Source organism: Hippoglossus hippoglossus, chromosome 3, assembly GCF_009819705.1.
Source record: "Hippoglossus hippoglossus isolate fHipHip1 chromosome 3, fHipHip1.pri, whole genome shotgun sequence".
NCBI lineage: Eukaryota > Metazoa > Chordata > Actinopteri > Pleuronectiformes > Pleuronectidae > Hippoglossus > Hippoglossus hippoglossus.
Window position 1 is genome coordinate 17,294,255 of NC_047153.1, and position 23,153 is coordinate 17,317,407.

The 23,153-nt window shown below is 41.0% G+C and overlaps 1 protein-coding gene across 2 annotated transcripts in view; it reads right to left on the reverse strand.

The window, feature by feature from the left end:
- Positions 1–23,153, reverse strand: part of LOC117756771 (CUB and sushi domain-containing protein 1-like) — a 380,356-nt gene that overhangs the window by 157,704 nt on the left and 199,499 nt on the right. For both annotated transcript variants that reach the window (XM_034577551.1, XM_034577542.1), the window contains exons 6-9: positions 16,397–16,509; positions 15,303–15,380; positions 5,032–5,113; positions 2,227–2,351 (exon numbers count right to left, since the gene is read on the reverse strand). In XM_034577551.1, the coding sequence (XP_034433442.1) occupies positions 2,227–2,351; positions 5,032–5,113; positions 15,303–15,380; positions 16,397–16,509 (398 nt within the window). The remainder of the gene's footprint in view (positions 1–2,226; positions 2,352–5,031; positions 5,114–15,302; positions 15,381–16,396; positions 16,510–23,153) is intronic.

Sequence of the window (23,153 nt, forward strand, 5' to 3'; positions counted from 1 at the left end):
CCAATATTCAAATCTCTGCTCTGTTCTATTTGATTATGTCCTTTTTCTATATTAACATGGTTAAAACAGTTTGATGGTTCTTTCACTACTGAACGATTAACTGCACCAAATAACTAAAACAAAATCATACACTCAGCTTTTCTATTAAAATAAATACAAATAAAAAAAAAACTATATTTCAGATAAGCTTTGCAAGTGAACTAAATCCTCGTTGTCCTTCTGTCTCAGAAGACAAAGGAGTATGTGTATCAGTGTACAGTTCAGTTGCAGCGCCATGTTCCTCGAGCAGCAGTCTGTGTTACAGTTTGTGCAGGTGTAGTCCACCCCTAACACTGTGGGTGCTAATTGTGCCTTCTGTCGTCTGCACCCTCTCCTCCCACAGCTCACAGACTGAGCTAATTGTGGAAATAATATCCACATGTCCTTTTATATCTTCCACTGTCTCACTCTCTCCCTCCATCTCTGCTGGCTCGTCCTGAAAAGAGTAGGCAGTGTTGTGAAGGCAGAGGGGTTCCTGCAGTCAGACAGACATATACACACTCACACACACTCACAAACACACACACGCACACACACACACACACACACACACACACACACACACGCACGCACACACTATAATCCAATGTGACAGGGAGCCTACAGTACGTGTCTGACCACAGGGACTGCCTGTCCATCAAACGCACACACAGAGCTCAAGGCAAACACCGCCGCAGCTATGAGGTGTGTGACATTGTCCATTGGACGCTCGCTGTGTCAGTGTCCGCGTGTGTACGCGCACGCACACTTGGGTGTGTATGCTTGCTGTCTGCCTCTCCACTGTGGAGCAATAAACCCAACAGGGTATTGTCAGCAAACACGTGGGCAGTGAAAGCGTTTGCATCATTGCTCTGCCACTCACACAGTTATTTATTTAGTCACTCAACCGGTCAGGGAGGAAATGAATGAAGTGATTTTAACACATCAAAAACAGAAACATATAAATCACAGTGATGTTTCAATGCTACTGTGGAGCCTGCGCATTGGAAAATACCAGAAATCTGCCATAACCACCTACGGCGTCCAAAATATCTTACAGTGGTTTACATTTAGTGCTTTACAAAGAGGGATCAGGACTGTGTTAAATTATCTCTGCATACATTTCTATCATTTTGAGCTGACACAAGCTATGGCAGAGGTTTCTAGGCCCTGAAGAGGAATCAGTTTCAAGAGAATATGCCGATCTAAGAGTTATTATTTCTGTAAATTGACATCTTACATCGTTTGACAGTAATTGGCTCTGACAGAAGAGGATCCCCATGACACTGCCCAAAATACTCATTCTGGTTTAGGTTTGCATTCAACGAGAGGATCAGCCATTTAAGAGCAAAACTTTATTTATAATTGTTTTTGTAAATCAATGAAAGAGATCCTGGAACCATTGCAGTGTCTAATAGGCCTTGCAAAACTCTCAGTAGTTAAAATGTGCACGTAACCAGGAGTTTTTAATATGAGTAAAGTCAAAACTCTGAAAATGTATTTAGTGTATGATGACGTGTACTGTATTGTTTGATTTTACACACTGACAATACTGAGCTAACAATTTCTTACATCTGGCTGCTAACTCTGACTCATAACACCAGTTATTGTTGTGGCTGTTATTGGGGTGTGAAGTTTCTCTTAAAGCGTGTTGCAAATATTCCTGCAAAATACACCAGAGTTACAAGGTGCAGCTCCAGGAGCGCCGTGGCAATGGCAGAGATGTCATTCCCCCTATTGCAAGTCAAAAATGATTTTAAAGCCATTATTTTAAGACTTTATTTGAAAACTTTTAAAATCTTTCCTTTTGTTACTTTACTTATGCTGTGAACTTTTTCCCACCTGAGCCGCAGATTCCTCGCTGGAGGAGCTCAGACCTTCTGACTGTTTCAGTCCGTGTCCAGGGTAATGAGTGTAAAGACCGAGGGTGAACTTGTCTCTGCCTTCGGGGTTTCACGGCTTTGCAACATCAGCCCGGGGATCTCGGGCAGCGCTGAATCCCAGATAAGCAGGTCAGCACCTCGCCTGGCAGCTCTATCACCATCAGTGTGCGAGCGTGTGTGTGAATCAGGGCGCATTTCAAAGCTAAATAAACATTTACTTACTTAATTAAAGGCTGGAAATTCAAAGCAATGACTAAAAGAAGGGAAGTAGACTTTGTCACATGCGAGGAGATGAAATGCAGACGGAATGACGGGTTTAACTTACTTCTGCAGATGGGTCTGTGGTCACTCCAGGCAGCCAGGGTGTCAGTGACTCGCTGACAGGTGATACTTTTAGATCCTTGCAGTACGTAGCTGTCATCACAGCTGAACTGGACGCTGGAGCCAATTCTAGATAGGGAGACACAACGGAAACAACACTTGTCAAAAGTAGTAATACGGTTTGATTTGAAGAAACACAGCAGGAATTGTTGCTATTTTTACGAGAGAAGTGCGTACTTCCAGGGAATGATTATAATTTAGGAATGATGAACAATTGATGTAGTGGCTTTAAGATCCTTGCAAAAATAAATAATCTAATTAGGATCTATAATTCTTCTCTTTCTGTAAAACACTGTTGGTTTTTCCACGTTTGCCTTCCCTCTGTTCCTTGCTCTCCCTTCTCCACTCATCATTCCTTCTCTGCCTTTTCCCCCCATCACTTGTTCTGATCACTCTTGTTTTCTCATTTCCTCCGACACCCTGCTGTCTAATACGTGCGAGGGACATTCAGCCATCTAAGTGGAAGTCTGCATGGTGCTTTGTCTGTGAGGCTTAATGTCTCCTTCTCGCTGAGACACACCGCAGTCTACCACCTGGCCGAACATTCACCACGTCGGGCTCTGGTTGTTGGCTGGCTCCACCCTGTTGTTAAAGCACTGCGGAGCTGTACAGCCGGGCCAAATCTCTCTGTTAGTGCCTTTGTCACGGAGACTTTACAGTTCCTGCCACTTTGGCGATGCTGATGACACCGAGTCCAGCCGCACACTGTGAAACTTTGTTGTTATTGCTACTTCCTTCGGAAACCGCCCAAACCTTTCCATCACAGTTGTGCGTGTGTGTGTGGTTGTTTGTGGATCAAAACTGCCGTGATAAATGATGTAGCAGCCATCTTGCACATCTGCAGTGAAACTCTGAGGTTTTCTCCCCCGTCTACATTTCCTCTCCATTTCTCCTGTTTTACTTCACCCCACCACAGTTCCGTTCAAGCTCCTGCATCTCAGTGCCCAATATCCCTGATATTTAGATTTAAACCTGTAACACACACCAAGCACATCTATGCCAACATGCATGCAGAAAAACACACAATCACATACACACACACGTAGATAATGACCTATCACTAACTCCGACAATTCTGCTCACGGTCGTGCAGAGCTTGTGTCAGTCCGAGTTTTAGAAACTGGAGATTGAATTGAATTAATAGTAATAATTTAAATAATTTTGGGGCTTGAAAGTAGGTGCAAAAAAAATCCCTTTCAAGATATTTTCAAGTCAAACATAAGAACAATTTAGCTTCCGTTACTGCTAATGCTAAGTGGAGGAGACCAGGGACAAGTGATTGTTATATAATTGCTCATTCCGGATTATATAAAGTGATGTCTCCCTTTCTACTGATTATATGACAGACACCAACAATTGAACCATTTAATCTCCAAGTCCACAAAGTCCTCATTTAACGGCAAAGATCCCACTTGTGAAAGACTCTTTGTGCTCCTACATTAGCACGGCCCCTTGTAAACCCAACAGTCTGGACAGGAGAGCCACTGAGGATGTTTTAAACAAAGATATGACCAGAAAGTGAATGATCCATATCTGCAGTTTTAAACCTGCAGTTCTGAACTGAAAGTCTCAAACCAAACTGCACCACTTGCTGACAAATTAAGTAATGGCTGCAGCAGTTTAGAACCACAGATGTAGAGAGGTTCGCGCAAGGCAAGGAAAGTAATAGCTGCTGCAATTTCAGAAATTGTCCCACCTGTGGTGAACAGTTCCCCATTTGGAGAATTTGAAGGACTGCAAATGTGAAGTCGTGAGTTTTCGTCAGTAAAATGTGATGTTTTACAGCTAAAGCCTGCCCTGTAAAAACAAGCCCCCATCTGCACGGGAATTATCTATGGTAATACAGAAACAACAAAACACTTCAGTCCCCATGAAAACGGTGGAGAGCTCTGGTAAGGATGTTCCAGGCTCTGTGCAGAACAGGGGCGGACTGGCACTCACTGTCAGTGGGATGGCCATGAGTGGAGAAGAGAGGAGAACTAAAACACACTGTATGTGAATAATATATAATCTGAACTGGGCCCTGAAGTCAAAATGTCCGTAACCGCTTTATTCTGTGCCGTTTGAATATGCCAATCACGTTTATTTGATTCACCCAGTCACAATTTCCTGATTCAGGACAGATGGATCACACTCTGGAAAAATAGGTTTAGTTTTTGGAGCTGCCTTCAGGTGCAGTCAAAAAACCCAAACACTACACAGAGGACAGTTTGTCCATTTACTAAAGTGGCACTAGATTGTGCGTGGCACATGTAGAAAGAATATAATTAAATAATGATATCTATTATTAGTTGTATTATTATTATTATACCATGGCTTGTTTTTTCCTATTGTGAAACGTTCTTTAATATTCGGGAAAAACTCTCAACACTAAGTCCACTGTGTGAAAAGGTGCCCACCCCAAATTTCTGATTTCCCCAATCTAAATTAAGCTTTTTTGTCTCTGACTGCTCTTATTGTCAATCATAGACAAGACAGTGTATGTGCTTTCACAATGTGACTCTGCCCACTGGGGGTCTCTCTCCGTCCTGACTCCTAAATGTACCAAGCTGCTCTGCCACAACGTCAGCAAAGCACAAGTGGGGCAACCATCAAATCACCAAATGATTTCGGGGGACTTGTGCCATGTTGGGAAATGTTATCCATGTTGGGAAATACCTGCAGTCTGGTTTCTAAATGATCAGTGTTCTGATGTTAAGTGGCTCAGAGCAGGTGAGTTTCGGGATATAAGTTTAAAAAATGAACTTACTGGAAGGTAGAGCCCATCCTCTTGCCATATTCTGGAACTCCGGGATCTGGACAAACATCACCAGCAAGGCCACTTTGACTTACTGGGGGGAAAAAAAGAAACACATTGTGAGATATCCTGAAGTTATTTCAGCACATCCTGTAATTGTTGGAGGCATCATCGTATTCGTCTGACAGGTAAATCATTAAACTAGTTTTCATACCACGTTTTTCAGTAAAATGAGCCCAGCAGGGGGAACATCACTCTCGTTACCGTGACCACAAGCATGTGGGTATTTAAAAGAAAATGTGATGACAGCTAAGTGGTTCAGCTAAACTGGGATAACGTCAAATGTGAGAAGTAACCCCCCCCCCAACTGGTGTTGTGGATTCACAAAATGAGACACGCTCTCAGCCTTTGATGTTGAAATCTCTCTTCAGATCTATTGAAGGCCCCAATATGAAAACAAGGCCTTTTCCTTTAGTATTTATTTTACTGACAGCTTGATTAATAATAATACATTCGCCTCACAAGGTTCTCAACAAAAAGCAGCAATGAGCATCTGCACCAATGTCATCACGATCATCCTTTTGCAATTTGTCTGTCTATAAAGTCTATTCACACAAAATTTTAAGTATCCACCATTTTTCTCTCACTGATCTGCCAAAAGAAAACAGGCCCTTTGTCTTCACCCACAAAAGGAAGAACTGAGAGAGAAGTAATTTGATCTAACAGCACACAGACAAAATCCTGGAAACTAAATACAACTTTGAGCATCATATATTTTTTTTTTTTTGGCAGCACATTGAATCTTTTATAGCAGGAAAAGCAAATTGACAATCGTTTCATTTTATTCAAGCGTCCAAACAGGATAGTAGGGTGACTCGGTTTTTGAAACAAACACAAAGATGCTTGTATTACAACACAGTCAATAGTTCCACAGAGCAGTTCTTGCTTAAGTAAAAGAGCACAGTATTGCAGAGGATTTTTCAAGTTGAATATATAGATTTTGAGAGCTATAGTTATTTATAAAGAGCAAACTATTGTACTTCAAACCTACTCTATGACGCATCTCTATAAAGGATACTCAGAGAGCGCACACCTCTGCAGAGGCCCAACAGTCCCTTTCAAATCCATCCAGCAGTTCACTTACTATCCCAGATTTATTTTTTAATCAAGAATATCTTTTAAGGAAGTGAAAAGAAAGTCCTCGAAACTGAAACCTGATCCGTATCCGAACCAACATTTACTTGGTTTTTCCCAGTCCCATAACAAGTCCTTCCACCAAGTTTGGTGGTAATCTCTCTTATAGTTTTTGAGTAAAACTGCTAAATAACAGACAAAGAAACAGATGAAAACATAACCTCCTGGTGAAGAACATTTTAACCCAAATATATAAAAAAATAATGCCTTCCCGTACAGTTTGACTTTTCAGAATGTTGATTAATACTTTTAATCAGCATCTATTGCAAACATTGTGCAAAACGAAATGAAAATTAATTAAAACCTTTAAAAAGAAATTGTGGAAGAGATATAATAATTTGCATAAAATTACAATGGGGAAACAACTGTTGTGGCGGAAATAAAAACAAACACCTGCAGAGATTTAGAAAAGAGAAGCCAATTTTCACTTTTCAGCCTCCCATTCCCTCCTGTCTCTCTCTTCTATCTGCATGATCTGCACTGTTCCTTAAAAAAGCACAAAAGCTTTGAAAAGAAAAAGAAATGAAAATGTTTCCGTCCAGCTCATATTCTGGATCCTGCATTGGTTTCATACTTGGTTGTGGCTGGAAGCCTCTGCTGCATGCCTGAAACATAATGTAAATGTAAATGAGAAGAGAAAATGACATGAACCGGTCTACACTCGGTCTGTCATAATGGAAATCTGTGGGTGAATAATGATGGTTAGCAAAGGAAAAATATAGAAAAAGGGAATGGAGTGAGAGGATAAATATACAAGAAAGAAAATGAGAAAAAAAAACTAAACTATAATATAATAAAATAAACAAAATCCAGGAGGGTTATAGAATCCGACCTAGAGAAAGAGAGAAAATCGGACTGATTAACACCTCTCTGTCTTCCTGTCCATCTCTCTCTCTCTCTCTCTCCTCTCGTCCTCGTCTGCTTCTCCTCTCCTCTCATTCCATCCCCTTTAGTTCTGTCCTCCCCTGCTTGCTCTCAAAGCTTTTCCTCTCTCACATGCATTAGCCGCAATTTACAAAGACAAGCCGAAGTTTTGTGCATCCTGGCATAAAAGATGGATGAGTGATTTGCTGCGTTTGTGTGACGGTGTTCTGTGTGTGCTGAGGGTTTGTGAGTACACACACACACACACACACTCTGAATACATGTTTGTGCGAGATGTGATGCAAACAGAACCAGCTGTCTTTCTGCTTTGCTGTGTTTTTGATGTTCTGTCCAAAAAATCGGCACACAAACACGCTGTAAAACACACTTCCTCTGTAGCGCGCTCTCATCCCCTTTCTCTCTAACTCGTGTTCAAATGATTTTCATTGGCATCCAACATAAAGGTTCGTATTTGCTGAAAGAGATCCAGCTCATGCAAACAACATGAGATTGTTATAAGAAAAAAAGAGCTGCCAAATATCCCTGCTGGGCTGATGTCAAAAATCCTCAAGCCGACTTAATCCCATATTTGCACTTAAAAGACCATTCAACATTTAAACACAAGCTTATGATGCAAACACGTCATTTCCATATCATCAAAGTGTTCCCAGCAAACCTTTCATCTCCAAAAAGTCCACCTCCTTTTCTTTAAGGAATCTGTAAAAAGTGATTCATTTTCTTGTTGCTGCTTGTTTCTGATATGTGTAATGGAGTCCACTTCACATCAGCCACCCTGAGGATAGAGTTTCAACTCACCCCAAAGAGTAAGTTAGGGAACCAACTGACCGGTAAGTAAAGACTATTCAACATGGGGAATGAAGAGAGAGGTGATGTCTCGGGCACAGCAGTGGAAAGTGAGTGAGTTCAATAAATCAAGTAATGGAAGTTTGTCTGAATCTTTCTGTGGTTGCATGTTCTCTCTAGCCGTTTCCAGACATGACCTCCAGGTAAAATGTGGAGAATTGGCTACGGAGTTTACCCGCAGTCTGTCTTTCACACATGCCCAGCACAGCGGGAGCTTCTCTGCACAGACGCGTTAACAACTGCATCCAAAAAAATCAAAAAAAAGACAAATACAACCGTTAAAATACCTAAACATCAGCTAAACAACGTGAGACAAGTTTGACAGGTTAATGTGACATAGCGACGCCCGTTCCGCGCTACGCATTATTCAGGCCGGAGCTGGAGCAGCCGACTGCAGCAGACAGAGGCAGGAAGTGATGTATTAACTCCACTGTCGAGTTCATGTGATCGTGTTTACATCAGCCCGACACCGTCGTCGGCTCTGATCACCACAAACTCTCTTGACATCTTCGTGGATGTCTTCTACGTGTGTGAGCGCTTTTTCCCAGGGAGATATTTGTTTTCCTTTTTGCATCTGTGGCGTGTTAGAAGCGTCACCAACCCCCCCACAAAACCCAGAAAGACATACTCTTCTTCTGGCAATGGAAAAGGAGTCAATCGCCTTTTTTTAGCGGGTTCACCCATGCTTAAAAAAATCTGCTTACATCAGCTAATTTTGCCACATGCCGACGACCCCACCTCTCGCCCACTCTCTGCTGGGATTGGCTACAGCTCCCCCAGTGATCCTCAAAAGGCTGAGTGGCATAGATGGATGGATGGATGTTCTTCTCTTTTTTCATGGAAACATATAAATACCGATCAGCCATAACAGCAGAACGAGAAGCTGATCTATATATGCTTCACTCCCCATTTACCTGCTAATAACCCGAGCCTGGTCATACGTCATTGGAATTTTCAACATGTCGTGAGCAAATCAAAACATGTAGTGTGCAAAACGACATGGAGATCTAATCAAACCTCCAGGGAGTAATTGGGAAAAAATAGCTTTTGCGTGAAATTGAAATGGTGAAACAACCGTTGTGGAGAAAATGAAACCCGGCACGTGCAGAGAATTACTGAAGAGTACTCCTGTAACATCTAATGCACTTTGAAATGACACTGTCAGCGTGGCTTTCCTTTAACTACATGTTTATCATTAAGGTGATTGTTTGCAGTGATGCTGGAGTGGATTGCATGATGTAAAAAGGTGTGTTGGTCTCCTGTTGTGCTCACACCGTTTTAAACATGAGGGGAGAAGAACGTTAGAAACACATCTCAATGCAACCCAGTGTAGTATAACACCACCACTGCTCCACCTCAGCCGTCTGCAGCATAAAATCCAGCGCAAGCTTTAATGCACCACTAATAATTTGTCCATACAGATTTTTTTGCATAACGTGTAATTAATTTGATAAACGGAACATTACATTTGACTTCCTCTATCTATTGTTGTTTACTTGAAACAGTACCGCAGGAATGTATCAGTTTGTAAAGTCTGGTGTCTCCTTTTAAATCCTCATATTGCAATTTCAATGTTTATCTGTTTTGTTTGATTAATTGACCTACTCTGTTTGTTTAAAATGATTGCATGAATACAGCATGAAATTAGAAAATGTGTCTATTAATAATTCAGCATATTAAAGTTTAGAAAAATTGATTCAAGTAAAAACAGCCCAGTTAGTAGTTTACTTACTCTGCTTAAGTAAGGAGAACTTCATGGTTCTACAGTAACTATATAATCCAGTTGTCTTTAGCATGAGCAGTTTTACAAATTAAACATAATAAATCCCAACATTCACAGGCATGGATAGATTATCAAATAATGGATTTTCAATTGTGGGAAAACAATATTTCCCTTTTCTTAGTTTACAAACTAAGTCTTAAACAGTGTGTGTATGACAGTATATATAACTAGTAGTATCATCATTGCTGCATCATTGATGCTGAGCTGGTTACCCAGAAGGCTACTAGAAAAACTACATTTGAAGAGTTTTACATTAAAAGAGTTACAAGTTTAACTCTTTTAACTGTGCAATATTCATTTCAATCAAGTTTACTGTATATATTATTTTTCCATTTATACGTGTCTATATATCCTTACGTTTATTCTGTTTTATTATTGTTACTGGTGTCTATTTATAGATGTCCTCCTATATTGACTGTCCTCCTTGCTAGTGGGGACAAACAGTCTACATAGATGCAGACATATGCCAGTGTTGATTGGATACAACTTTAATAAAGTATTAAGAACAAGGTGAACCTCATGTAACAGTGACATATGGGTTATTTACTTTATGTGTGGTTGCAGGTTGTTTTGTGTCTCCCCTTCTGTTAGTTTTGTTTTGGTTCTTGTAAGAGACTGTTGTTGAAGTTCCCAAGAGAAGGAGTTACAAACCACTGGCTCAGGGAATTGGAGGAAAGTGGTAAACCGCTGGCTTAGAGAGCAACGTGAAGACGGATAAACACAGAAGACATTTGCATTTAGAATGCAAAGCCATGTGGCACAGAAGTTTAGTTTTTATAACAGCTGACAGATTAGCCATTAAAAAAACAGAAACTGTGGTCACTGAGACAATGAAAGAGTGGGTGGGAGGAGAGAGGCAGAGGCACGGAGAGCGTAGGGGAGTATGTTTGTTTGTGTGTGTGAAAATGTGTGTATGTGTGTGAGTGCAAACGTGTGTAATCAGCTGATGTGTGTTTCAGGTAAGAGCTTTTGAGGTGCTCTTCAGGTGCATGCTGGATGAGGAGAGAAATGTGTGTGGAGTGCAATGTGTTGACATGCTCTGGTCCGCTCTCCTCTGCTCTTCGCGCCGCCTTTTATCCACTCCGTCCTCTCTCTCTCTCTCTCTCTCTCTCTCTCTCTCTCTCTCTCTCTCTCTCTCTCTCTCTCTCTCTCTCTCTCTCTCTCTCCTCCAACTTCTCATACGGGTCAATCAAGCCGAGAGCTGAAGTCCACAGCCGCGTATCCCCGCCTCGTTCTGCTGAACCCACAAGACTCTCCGCATGAACAAGAAAAACGGTTTTGATGCTGAGCCGGGGCCATGTGTGATGTGATGAAACCCATTATAGCATATTATTCTGACGGTATAGCGGACTGCATCACCGTGAGGTTTTTTCCCAAAACTATTTAGCCGTGCTACTGAACCGTCTTGTAATTGTAACTTTCAAGTGGTGGGATCACTTTCGTTTAAGGGGAGCGCGGCCTCGCACCACCTTTGCCCGGCCGTCCTGAAGAAAACACTGATTATAAATCACACTTTCACAATGATGATTCATTGTAGTTCCTGGTCGTTGTCTTGGGAGGAAAACTCCTTAATCACAATCTTTCAGCCTCTCTGTAATTATGACACATCCACAGCGGTAAGCTAATGTTAGTGCGGAGAGAGGACAACTACCAGAAGATGGGTTTCTTCAATTTGAAACATTTTACATGGTTCTACTTCATATCTGTGTTTTAATGGACCGTGATGTTTTTGCCTGTATACATTCTGTATACATCTGTCTTCAGTATCACGTACTGCAGGATTTAATCAATACTCAATTTGAGAATTATTCATAAACAGACTCAAACTGAATTAAACTTATTATCATGTGTGTCTGTCTATTAGTCTGTGCTTTAATATAGGCTAGAGGCTGTTGCAGATAGTCCTTTAGATTATGATTCATAAGCACACCATTCTCCAGACAGGTAAAACTCATTATCATAAGTCTCTACTTCTCTGTAATGATTGTATATTACATAAAGACTGCACATGCTCCGCCATACAGCTATAATATCACCACTGGGAGTCATACAGTGCACAGGAATGTTGCTTAGAGACAGATTTGGGACTGAAAGTGGACGATGGCTTTGCTTTTCTTTAATGTTTTAATGATCCTGGTTCACATCCTGATGGCCTCACTGTGCTGTGTTCGGATAATCTCCCTGAACCCTCAATCCAGAGCCCACATTTACTCAGTTTTGGTCACCAAGAAAGGAAAAAAAAAGGCTGGCATGTTTTTAATGAGCATTGGTCCCGTGGTGAGAGAGTAAATTTCTCATTTAGGTCCGGAGTTTAAAGAGATTAAGGGATCCCTGGACAACACGGTTAACAGTCATTATCATCATTCTTTAGCTCCACATAATGATTACAGATAACAAAGCTAGTTCTGTACAGTGCAGCACTAATTTTACAAGGGGGATCTGCACTTTTGAGAGTCTTTAAGCCCATGTGCAAAAACCACTGGTGATTACTGTACTTAAACATCATGATAAAATGCGGAGCCCCTGAGGCAAAGGTGTAATACAAGTCATAATTGAACGACTGCAGCCGGCTTTACTGCTGGCAGAGTTAGGCTCAGATTTTTCTTTTAAGTTCATTTACAGTCAGTCCCAAAAGTACAAGACTCTTGGAGACCCCAGATCCTACTGTGTGTTTATGGTACAACCATAAAAAAAATCACATTGCTAAGGATGTAACATAATTTATTTGTAAAACATTTACATGAGAGTTACTCCACAGCAAGATGTTTTTTGTTTGCTGGCCCTTCTCGTAACAAGCAAATGCATTAGATCTGGACTCTGCAGGCCATCTTAAAGGTGATGCTCCCATGTGGAAACCATTTTGTATACGAATGTGTTTGTGCTTATGTGTAAATCTAACTGCGTGCATGGGAAGTGTAAGCAGGTGCGAGCAAAGAAAGAGTGTGTGTGGGATCTGAACTCTTCACCGAGCTCCTCTTCCTCCTCACATGTTCATGCATACTCTCAAACATACACAATGCATATACTCATTTTAATTTTAAATGCAAGGACAAGTGAAGAGGCACACAAGCACTCTGGAATTCTTTTCTTCCCAACATCCACACACATACACACAAAAACACCACACTAATGTTAATTGCACCGGTACGCGCTTGGCTGAGCGTGTAAATCGGCAGAATTATTGATGAGGGTTTTATTATGAAATGCAAAGGAATGGATGAGGTATGAGCTGGAGCTTCTGTGATAATTAAAAAGCTCCGTCAGATGATCCCAGCGCTGATCTAGAAGAATCTCAAAGCTTCTGAGACATATGTCAGCCAGAGATATTTATCGTATTTATCATTACATTCATTGTTTTTTTGCCTTGTAGTCAATGTGGTGTTTAAGTACAATTGGATTCCCATTAGCTGCCACTGAGGATGAGAAACATTTTTTCCTGAGGTCCAGATAAAAACACTCTGTGCCTCACACCTCCCATATGGATCATCTGATAAAATACTACACACACAGAGAAAATCCTCCGCAGCTCACGATTTGACTTGAGGAGCTTCTCCGCCACAGTTTCCCTTCTGAACTTGACTGATGTGTTCTAATCCCTGTAGCTATCGGGAGATGATTCACCGTATTGAAGTTATGACAAAGCTGAAGCTGAGTAAATACTCAAATGTGTAAACATAGCCACTAGAGGTTTCTTTTAATTGCCCATGATTCCCAGATAAACCATGAAAACTGACACCTATTGTGCACATTACTTGAAAGCAGCGCAACAAACTAATGGTGTGTTCGGTATTAATCATCTCGAGACCTTTGCTGGAAAAAAACTTTTTTAATTAATTGTGTTGTTTTTGACTATGAAACTTGAGACACTTCTCTTCAGATATCACTGTGACTTCACATCTCAGTGCTGTATAACAGTTTGATTTCAAATAGAATATGTGTAACTTTGAAAAATTAAAAACTGCCAAATGTAATTTGAAATCTGTTTGCTGTCCTACTAAAGACGCATCATTTCCGACTACACCTTGAATAAAAATAAAATAAATCTTGCACTTACATGTTGAACTTGTGGCTTTTTTGAAGCAAATTGTATTTACTTGATTCTTGTTGTTCTGGGTTTGAACCCTCATGGTTGGATTCACTTATTTTAAGTCGCTTTGGATAAAAGCGTCAGCTAAATGAAATGTAATGTAAGGTAATCAGACAATGCTGTTTACACAACAGTGTCATTGTCAGACTATCGTCTTTTTTTCCTATCGATGGAGCTAATGAAAGTTGTTGCTAAAATCTTGTTGACCATTAACAGCACATTAACTACGGATGAAAACGTATATAATGATTATCCTTAACATGTTGTCATGCTTAGTATTCTAATGTGAAAAGTACACAAAGTGGCTTCCGTCATGTCAAAGACTGCACGGAGAAACACATTACAGCACCTGGTATTAAAATCCCATTGAACTGACACGTGTGTGTGGTCTGTTTGATACGGGATCATTAATCAAGTCAAGAGCTGAACATGTGATAAGGTGACAGGAGAGTGAAAGGTGAAGAGATATAAATTAAAGAAACACTTAAACCTTATTAAACCATTGATCATCATTGATGTTCATAATGGATTGGAGATTTTTTTTCTACTGGTTTCCTTTATGTCTCAGAGATGCGCCGCCACTGGTTTACACATTAATGCCTCCACCTGATGGAGTCTCGTACTGGAATCTTGGCTGCACCTCCAAAAGGAATGAATAAGATGCAGTGGGCACGTTTCCAGCTCTGGCCGACAGGAGTCACCACGCCAACCCTCCAGACACCACTTAGCTTTTGAAAACGTGGAAAGTTAAAACATAATAAACAGCTGAAATGGGTAATACAAAAGACTTATCCAGTGGGAAGCACCAGCGACAGCCAGCAGAAAGTGAGTCAGTGTACTGCAGTGGGTCTATTATGGGCTGTAGTCAGATTCTCATCTGCACACGCGTACAGGGTGGTGCACTGTGTGTGTGTGTGGAGAAATGGGGTTTCAAGCTTATTGCAAAGTTAAAATGATATAAACTATCACAATGGACACATGCTATTCTCTGCTTTCTACATTCAGACTTGATGGCTGCACATGGGACTGACACAGTAACATGATTACGGAGCAGCAGATCACGGGCTGGGCCGGTCAGTCCTGTTTCCAAATGAACAACAGCACAGTGTCTGAGGGGAGCCCAGACTTTAAACAACACTCCTCTGAGTCTTAACTAAAAATGCCCTTTATAAGCTTCACAGCGTGTGCGTTATTAGCTTTTCCACATTCTTGAGTGAAGAAAAACAACTTGAGTTGACACTGTGACACGAGCGCTCATGCGATGAAATAGTACATTTTGCTTCCCTGCTCTTTTTGCTAGACGTGCTTATTGGGAAGTTACTGCAAAATGATACATTCGGGGGCTTCGCGGGTTGGTTTGCAATGCACGTATTTGTGAAAACGGGTTAGATGTTGACTGTTAGGCAAAAAAAAGTGTATTTTAAAAGTATACTTTTTTTTTACGTGATGTCTATATGAGAAACTATCCACAAACAGCAGCAGTTTACTTACAGACAGCATTTTTGTGACTGGAGTCTTTGCTGGGCATCATCTTCACCCCTCTGGACTTCAGCTCTATTGCTTTCTTAACTGCAGAAAGAAAAATAAAGTCATTTAATTTTAATACATTATTAGACCTTGTTTACTGTACACCTTTTTCCTTAAGCGCTCGTTATTATTTCCAGAGTTTCAATCCAGCTTCACACTTCACACACAAACCAAGACAAATGCAACAGTGGCAGAGGAAAACATTTGAACAGGGAACAGTAGAACAGACTGAAAGACAGAAGTGGGGGCAATAGGAAAGAGGAGGAGGAGAAGGGAGCAGCATTCAAATGTATCCCATCTCTTTAATCCAAAGTAGCAACATTGCAGAGAATAACAGAAAAATCGGTGCTACGACCAAACTACATTTTCAATGTGAAACTTCCACTGTGACTTGGCATGAAAAACACATTTCTCTCGTTCTCAAGAGTGACAGAGACGAGAGTCAGAAAAGAGAGTCGGCATTGGGGTTGGATGAAAAACGACACGGCGGCTGAGAGCCACAGATACAGACGCGCTCGCCGTGTTTTGTGTTGGAAGCAGCCAATTAAATCTGAGCCGCCACGTGGAAACTAATATGCACCTTAATATACCAATCAAGCCATACTACCAGTCAATTATAGACAGGAGAGGACAAGCAAGTCCAGTCCGGTGATTTCAGACTTCCGTTCCAAATAAATGCTAATCATAATTACAGCAAATGCCAATTGTGAGGTTGGGCATGTGGGCTTTCATCCACATGCACATTTAACCTATAAATACGATCATGTATTTAGTTAGGTCTGATGTTTTTTTTTTATCATTATCTGTATTCCTTTATTTATTCTGTACTGGGTATTACCCAAATCCCCCCCCATGGGGATCAATAAAAGCTTTTATCTCTTTGTGTTTTTTGTGTGTAGATATATTTGTGATGGCCTCTGTGTTGCTATTCCCATCACAAACAAACACACACACACACACACACACACACACACACACACACACACACACACACACACATTGGTTAACACAAACACTAGTATTCACACTATAGGTGTTAAAGTGTTAGTGTGAAATACCTTGGTACTGTGCACTGAATCCTTTTCTTCTATGGTTGCTGTCTGAGGTGAAATGTATCCGAAGCCAGTTCTTGTTTGAAATCACTGGAGAGGGCAGGGTCGTCCCCGTCAACCTGGAAGCAAGCAAATAAATAAAAAAACATGTAATGAGATTCACATTTTACACAAATCTGCAGTGTTACAGCATTTCCACAGAGAGTTTGGTTTGACCAACTTTTTCGCTCCATAGTCTACTTATTCTATTCTATGGAGAATACAGCAGAGAAACACAAGGCAAATGGGAAAGAGAAGGTGATGTGACAAAGTCAAGTTGTTGTTATTGAAAATCCACAGTCTCCACGTTTACAGTAAGACGGGGATGTGTGTGTATTTATTCTGAATGGTCCACACTGGCCATCAATATTACGCTGAAGGAGATATTATAGCTCATCCAGAATTGGAGGTCGAGTACGTGCACTTTGTAGATGGAAGAAGAGCTTTATAAGGTATTTTTATTTAATGTTGAAAAATCAAAGTCTCCAACAAAAATGCACTTGTGGGGAAAATGCTTTAGAAAATTGCTGCCGTGTAATTAGGGATTGCAGCTTTATGGACCGCAGGATGACCAACGGCTCTCGTGAAAAATGTTGAGAAATGTTGAGAAATGATGAGTCACATTTAATTGTAAGCGCAGTACGTCATACAATGCACAGCGCAGCAATGAGACTGTGATTCATATGACTTCATCTCAGGGCCTGTACATTGTAAAAGATACCACGATGTAAAGCAGAACTTTCTAGGGGATGATTTTGATGTCACTCTGCTTTGTGTGGCTGTTATTTACAGAGGTTTTAGTTGAAAGGCAGTTTGTTCCACTGGCTACGGACATGTGGGTGTGGGGAATGAATGAAGGATATTATCCCTCTGCATAATGATCACCACTGACCAAAGGCAGGTTTTATGCAGTTGTACTGGATGATGTTTAACTCCTGTGCCAAACTGGGTTGAGCTGCAGGAATAGTCAGCAAATCTTTGCTGAAAAAGCTCTTTTTTGTTTTACTTGTCTATGCATCAAATTGTTTGGTTTCCTTTTACATCATAATATGTATGATTTATGAATCTGGACTCATAATACAATGAGTGACTGAAGCAAGCTGTGTTTTACATTTATTAATAACTAGTGCGGTGAATGTTCTCAACCTGCCTGTTTGGATTTGGCTGATTGCTTGGCCTGAGGTAATGATGGTTGCAGCTTTCCTTCTAAAAGTAGTAAAGACAAGACAAGTAAAGACCAGCTGCTGGACTCGGTCTGTAGAACCCTGAACTGGACAATCGGTTGTCGTTGTTGTCGTCCTTATTGACAACGTCACTGACTTGGAGGAGTCCCAGCCGTCTCTGCTACAGAGCGCTGGTTGCCTGTTAATTCAAAGTATGTCAACATTGAATGTATCGTTCGCCAAATCGCACACTTAATTCAACACTACACTTTCTTTGGCCCTTAACAATACACGTGCCAAGCGTGAAGCCGATTAAGAAGAATGGATTTCGATATATTCAAACCACATACAGACAGAGGTTTCGGGAAAGAGAGGATAGAAAAGGATCAAAACAAAGCATTGGAGGATAAGGGGAAGAGAGACGTGGTAAAGCAGTAGAGGTGTAAGGACATGGAGATAAAAAGAAAAGACAGAAATATTCCCATATTCAAAAACTGTTTCTAAAGCATCGCCACTGAGACAATGAGTTGGTTGCCGATGGTGAATATTACATCACCATCTTACATCTCTTGCATTTCGTTACCAAAAGAAACCACGGCAGTGGTAAAAAAAAGATCTATATACTTTATTAAAAAAAAAGTAAATGATGTAAGAAACTGCCTGGAAGCCAATGTTCTACGATCCTCCCTGGAGCAAGGGGAGGAGTGGAACTGCCCTTTAATAATGCCGCAGGTATACTAGGCAGATTGAGACCCACAGCGAGGGAGGGGAAACGCCGATAAGGAAAAAGGGCAGAAACAAAGTATGAGCGGTGGTATAAAATATGAAGCACGCTTGTTAGAGGACCTTATTGAGTGCTTATTATAGGAGACACAAAGTTCTGCCTCTTTGAATACAGTTGGGAAAGATATCAAATCTAATCAAAAGGAAGAGACTGAACGAGACAGCTCGTGAAAATCAGAGCGAAGGAAAATGAAAAATGTCAGATGAGACAAAAGCTCTGACAATGTCCCTGCCCAAAGGCACTCTAACTCTACAGTACGCACAGTGAATTGACTACAGTAGAGCGATATGTTATCTCTCAACGAGGCAACCAGTGGTCTGTCTCAGTTAGTGTGGTTAAATATAAATGTGTGCTAGTCTGACTTGACAACATGACATATGAGAGATAAAACCAGAGCAAAAACTACAGGAGTTTTAGTTTTTTTTTTAAAGGCGCTGTATAATTTATACATTTTCTACCCTGACACACAACAGACAGTTCATACCCTGGACCACATCCTGTAATAAATGGTGTAGGGAGTTGTTTCAGACACAGTTAATGTTCTGCACTTCACCTATATGACCTCAGTTTGTAGTGGGGCGAGTGGAATTGATGTTGCGACTCCTACAGGCACCAGCAAAGCATCATATCATTGGATTTTAAGACCAGTAATTCTGTTCTAGACTTCAGTGCACTTTTCTCCTGATTGCATTGGCATGAGTGTGATTCTATCTCAGCCATATTCGTTGACCCCGTTCAATAAGTCTAGCGACAAAAAGAATATGAGTATAATGAAACAGAGGAAACAGTTATTTAAGAAGTTGTCACTGGACTTTGCAGTTTTGTCTCCAACTGAAATCAGTCTAATTAAACTGGAAGTCAATAAAGTAAATCAAATAATTAAATAATGAATACATTTCTATAATGAAGTCAATGAGAGTGCACTAACAGTGGTAGAATCAGTTCAGAATTATATCTATAGATAAATGACAACACATTCATATTGTAGGTATAATCTTAAATCATATTACAATACAGTCAGAGCATATGTAAATTATTCAATTCATATTTGCATGTATGGATGTTTAACTAAATCAGATAAATAATGTCATATGCATAAGAGAGCTAAAAGGTAGGGAAATACGAAAAGTGTAGAGAGAGATGGATAAAAAAAAAATCTGTGAGATATGCTGCACCTACTACATTATTCATACTGAATGGCCAGCTGCCTGACATCAGAATGAGGGCGAGACAAGGGGTCAGAGGAGGAGGACAGAGGGATGGGACTGAACTTTAAGGAAGGAGGGGAAGGAAGAAGGAGAAAACAACAAAAAAAAAGAGGAGAGACTGGCAAAGGTTTGAAAGAAGTTTAGCAGGTGAGAAGGAAACAGGCTGCAGCACAGAGGTTAGAGGGAGACAGAGAAGACGAGGAGAGGGGAGACAGATAACGAGGGACAGAGAACAGGCACAAACAGGGACTGATGGGTGAAGACCATAGGAAATGAATCGGGAGGGAGACAGTGTAACCGTCTCCCTCCCGGAGTGGTCGGAAGTAAGAAAAGGTGATAAAAAGAGGTAAAGCGTAGATGAGGTTAGACATTACAGATACCAGATTGCAGAGGATGGAGATAAATGAGAGAGCAAGTGAAGCTGGAAAGAGAGTGATGGGAGAAAGGAGAAGAGGGGATGGAGAAGGAGGGTAGTCGCACATGACAAAAGAATGGATGAAGATAAAAGAAAGAGTAACGTAGCGTAGGGGAGACAGAGAGGAAAGGATGCAGGACTAAAAAAAGAGAGAGAAGAGGAGATGAGAGGAAAAGAGAGGAGCTGATAAACAAACCCAGGAGGAGTAGACAATAAAAGAAAAACAGCAGGAACAAAGAGCAGGAGAGACTTATTTCTGTGCTTACTTTAGCACTTCTCTATTATTAGACCACACGCTCTTTGGTGATCCATTAACATCACAACACAGACGTAACTTTCTACTGTCTGGGCGCCGTTGTCTTGGCCTCTGTCCTCCCTATTGGCTGCTCATATTGCTGGCAATACATTATTTTAAGTTTATTCTACGGGTGCAGTTATTGCAGGTCCCCGTGGATGCAAGCATCTGCAAGACGACAAAAAGAGACTGTAAAAAGAAATGATTGGATGCGAGTCAAAAAAAGTTGGAAAGCACATTATTCACGACAGATAGCTGTTTATTCCAAGTGCTTAGTGCAAAACCCTGGTACACTGGTACTTTTAGTCTCATAACACACCCACACACTCTCACACACACACACACACAAAGCCGGTAAACATAATTTAAAATGTAAATGTAATAACAGGACAAGAGAGGCATTTCAAAGAGAAGAAAGGAGACTCGAGGAGAGGGATGGTGACTACAAAAAGGGAAGCAGGGAATAAAGGTAAAGGGGAGGAGTAAAAGAAAGAAAGGGACAGCAAAGGGAGGAGTGAAATGAGATGTAACAGAGGAGCATTAGAGGAGAGCAAGTACAACCCCCCCCCCCCCCCCCTCCCCCCATAAAAAATGAGTCTGAGCCTGTTTTTGGCAGGTGTCACTGTTTCCTTGATGGCAGGTACTGAGGTATCGTCCAAAGATAGCGCAGGCCTAATGTAATACCCTCTGGATTGGCAGACAAGACCCCATGATTCAGCCAAGGGGCTGCAGGATGTGTTCAAATGATTAAGGAATTACAAAGCTAAATCTTCCTGAGAAAAACTACCAAGGACAAGGTGCTCGTAAAGAAATTCTGGCTGGGTGTTAAACCTCACCCTGACTTATGCGGAGCAATGTGGACTCGGGCTGGATCATGGGAAGTAGATCAAATTGAGGTTATCTCAGCAGGGAGGGAGATTTGTTAATTTTTGTCTAAATGTTTCAGTGATTTAGGAGATGCTTGTATTCCTCTTTGGATCACCAAAGGGCGAGGTTGTATTCCTCGATGTTTTCTGTGGAAGATGCTGTTGGGGGTACGGGGTGTCGGAGCCAACAAGGTCATTCAAACAGAGCAGTGGTCCTCCTTTGCCTTGTCTCACGTTTGTATTAAACAATCAGCAGTGACATTAGCATGGCATTTCTGCTGTTTGCGGATGATGTTGTCCTGCTGGGGTCATCCCGCTCCCATCTACGGGAGCCCTGAGAACCTAGCGTGTGATCTGTCTCAGGATAGGAATCATCTCCATGACTGGGAGCGTATTGTCTGCTCGATGCATGACAATGAGCAACAGCCTCATGGAGACACGTTCAGGAGTTCTACTAACAAATTAAAACCAAAAGCCAAACGTGTCCATCGGTGACAGGTGATAGACAAAAGTGAGATTGTATTAGTTGTTGGGTGAAATGAGAGGAGTTTGTGTCACGTGTTGGTAGTTTTCATTCTTGGTGATTCCCAACAGTGTGGTTAGTAATCACCAAGCATTAGAACAGCCAAGCAAGAAACGGGTGAGGGAGTGAGGAGGTACGAGGATTCACATCTCCCATCTGATTTGACTGTGACTTGAACTGGAAGCAGAAGTTGCAAGGTCACAAAGTTGACATCTATAGATTCAGTCTGTGCCGCCTGAACACATTTAAGTTAAAATAAAGTTTAAATGACGAGACAATTACACGGGCGAGCCACTAGTAAATGAGCGATTGAATGGGCATTACTTTACCACTACTGTTTCTATCACAGCCAGTAAAATAATTAAAAATCCAACACTGTGTGTGCCTGCATGTGTGTTTCTGTCTAAGGTAGAGAGAAACATGAGAATCTGAGAGAAAGACGATAAAAAGAGAAACGGAAACAAGGGAATATTTATGACAGAATAAAACCCAGTACAATATAATACAATGTAAATGGAGGAAAGAGTTCTTATCCCTTGCAGGTGTCATATATTAAGGTGTGAGTCCCATTTAGTGAGTATTACCTTCATCACATTATGTGTAGTGAGCCCTTTGGTCAAACACTAGAAAAATGGCAATTACAGCCTTTCATTTAATTGGACGTCTGTAAAAAATAAGAGGGCATAAAGAATTCAGAGATTCCATCAACTTCTTTGTATCACCAGAACAATCTACTGCTTCTTACAAATCTCTGAATACCAGCGTGACGGTTTGGCAAATTCTCGAGTTTTCCACACCGGCAACTATAGGTTAAAATCACTGTGCATAATGTAGTGAGCAATAAGGAAGGAAATATGATTAATTGCTGGTGGTTGTGCTCTTTAGATATAATGGCCTTTGGCAGTGTAAGAATTCATTCAGTTGAAGGAAATGACAGTACGAACACTGCTCTTCCTCAAGCATTTCAATTTGTCTTGGGTTTTGAAAGACTCGAGCTGGAGGAGGAGAGGAGCAGAGAAAAGGGGGGAAGGGGAAGACGGAGAAGAAGAGGAAGGGCCAGCCAGAGGGCCTGTTGAGATATACAGGACACAAGAGAGAGGAAGACTGAGGAAGGGGAGAAGGGCAGAGGTTAAGAAGAGGGCAGAGAAGAGAGAGGTTTAAGAGCGGAGGACGCCTTGCTGTGAACAGTTGTGAATATAAACACCTCATTTTAGTTATCAGGAAAAAAAATGAAGACTTGAAGATAACAGCTGTAACATTACATACAGCAGCATTGTGAAATATTTATTTAAGAGAAGCTGTTTCTGTGTTCTTTATATGCAGATGGTTAAATAAATATGACTTTAAGAACAGTGCAAAGTTGCTACAGTACGTCCGTAGATATTAGTGCATTCCTGTTTTATCATCTATGTTTCAAAGTAAGAGTGTATCATGTAGTAGGATGGTGTATTGTAGATGAAGTTGAAATAA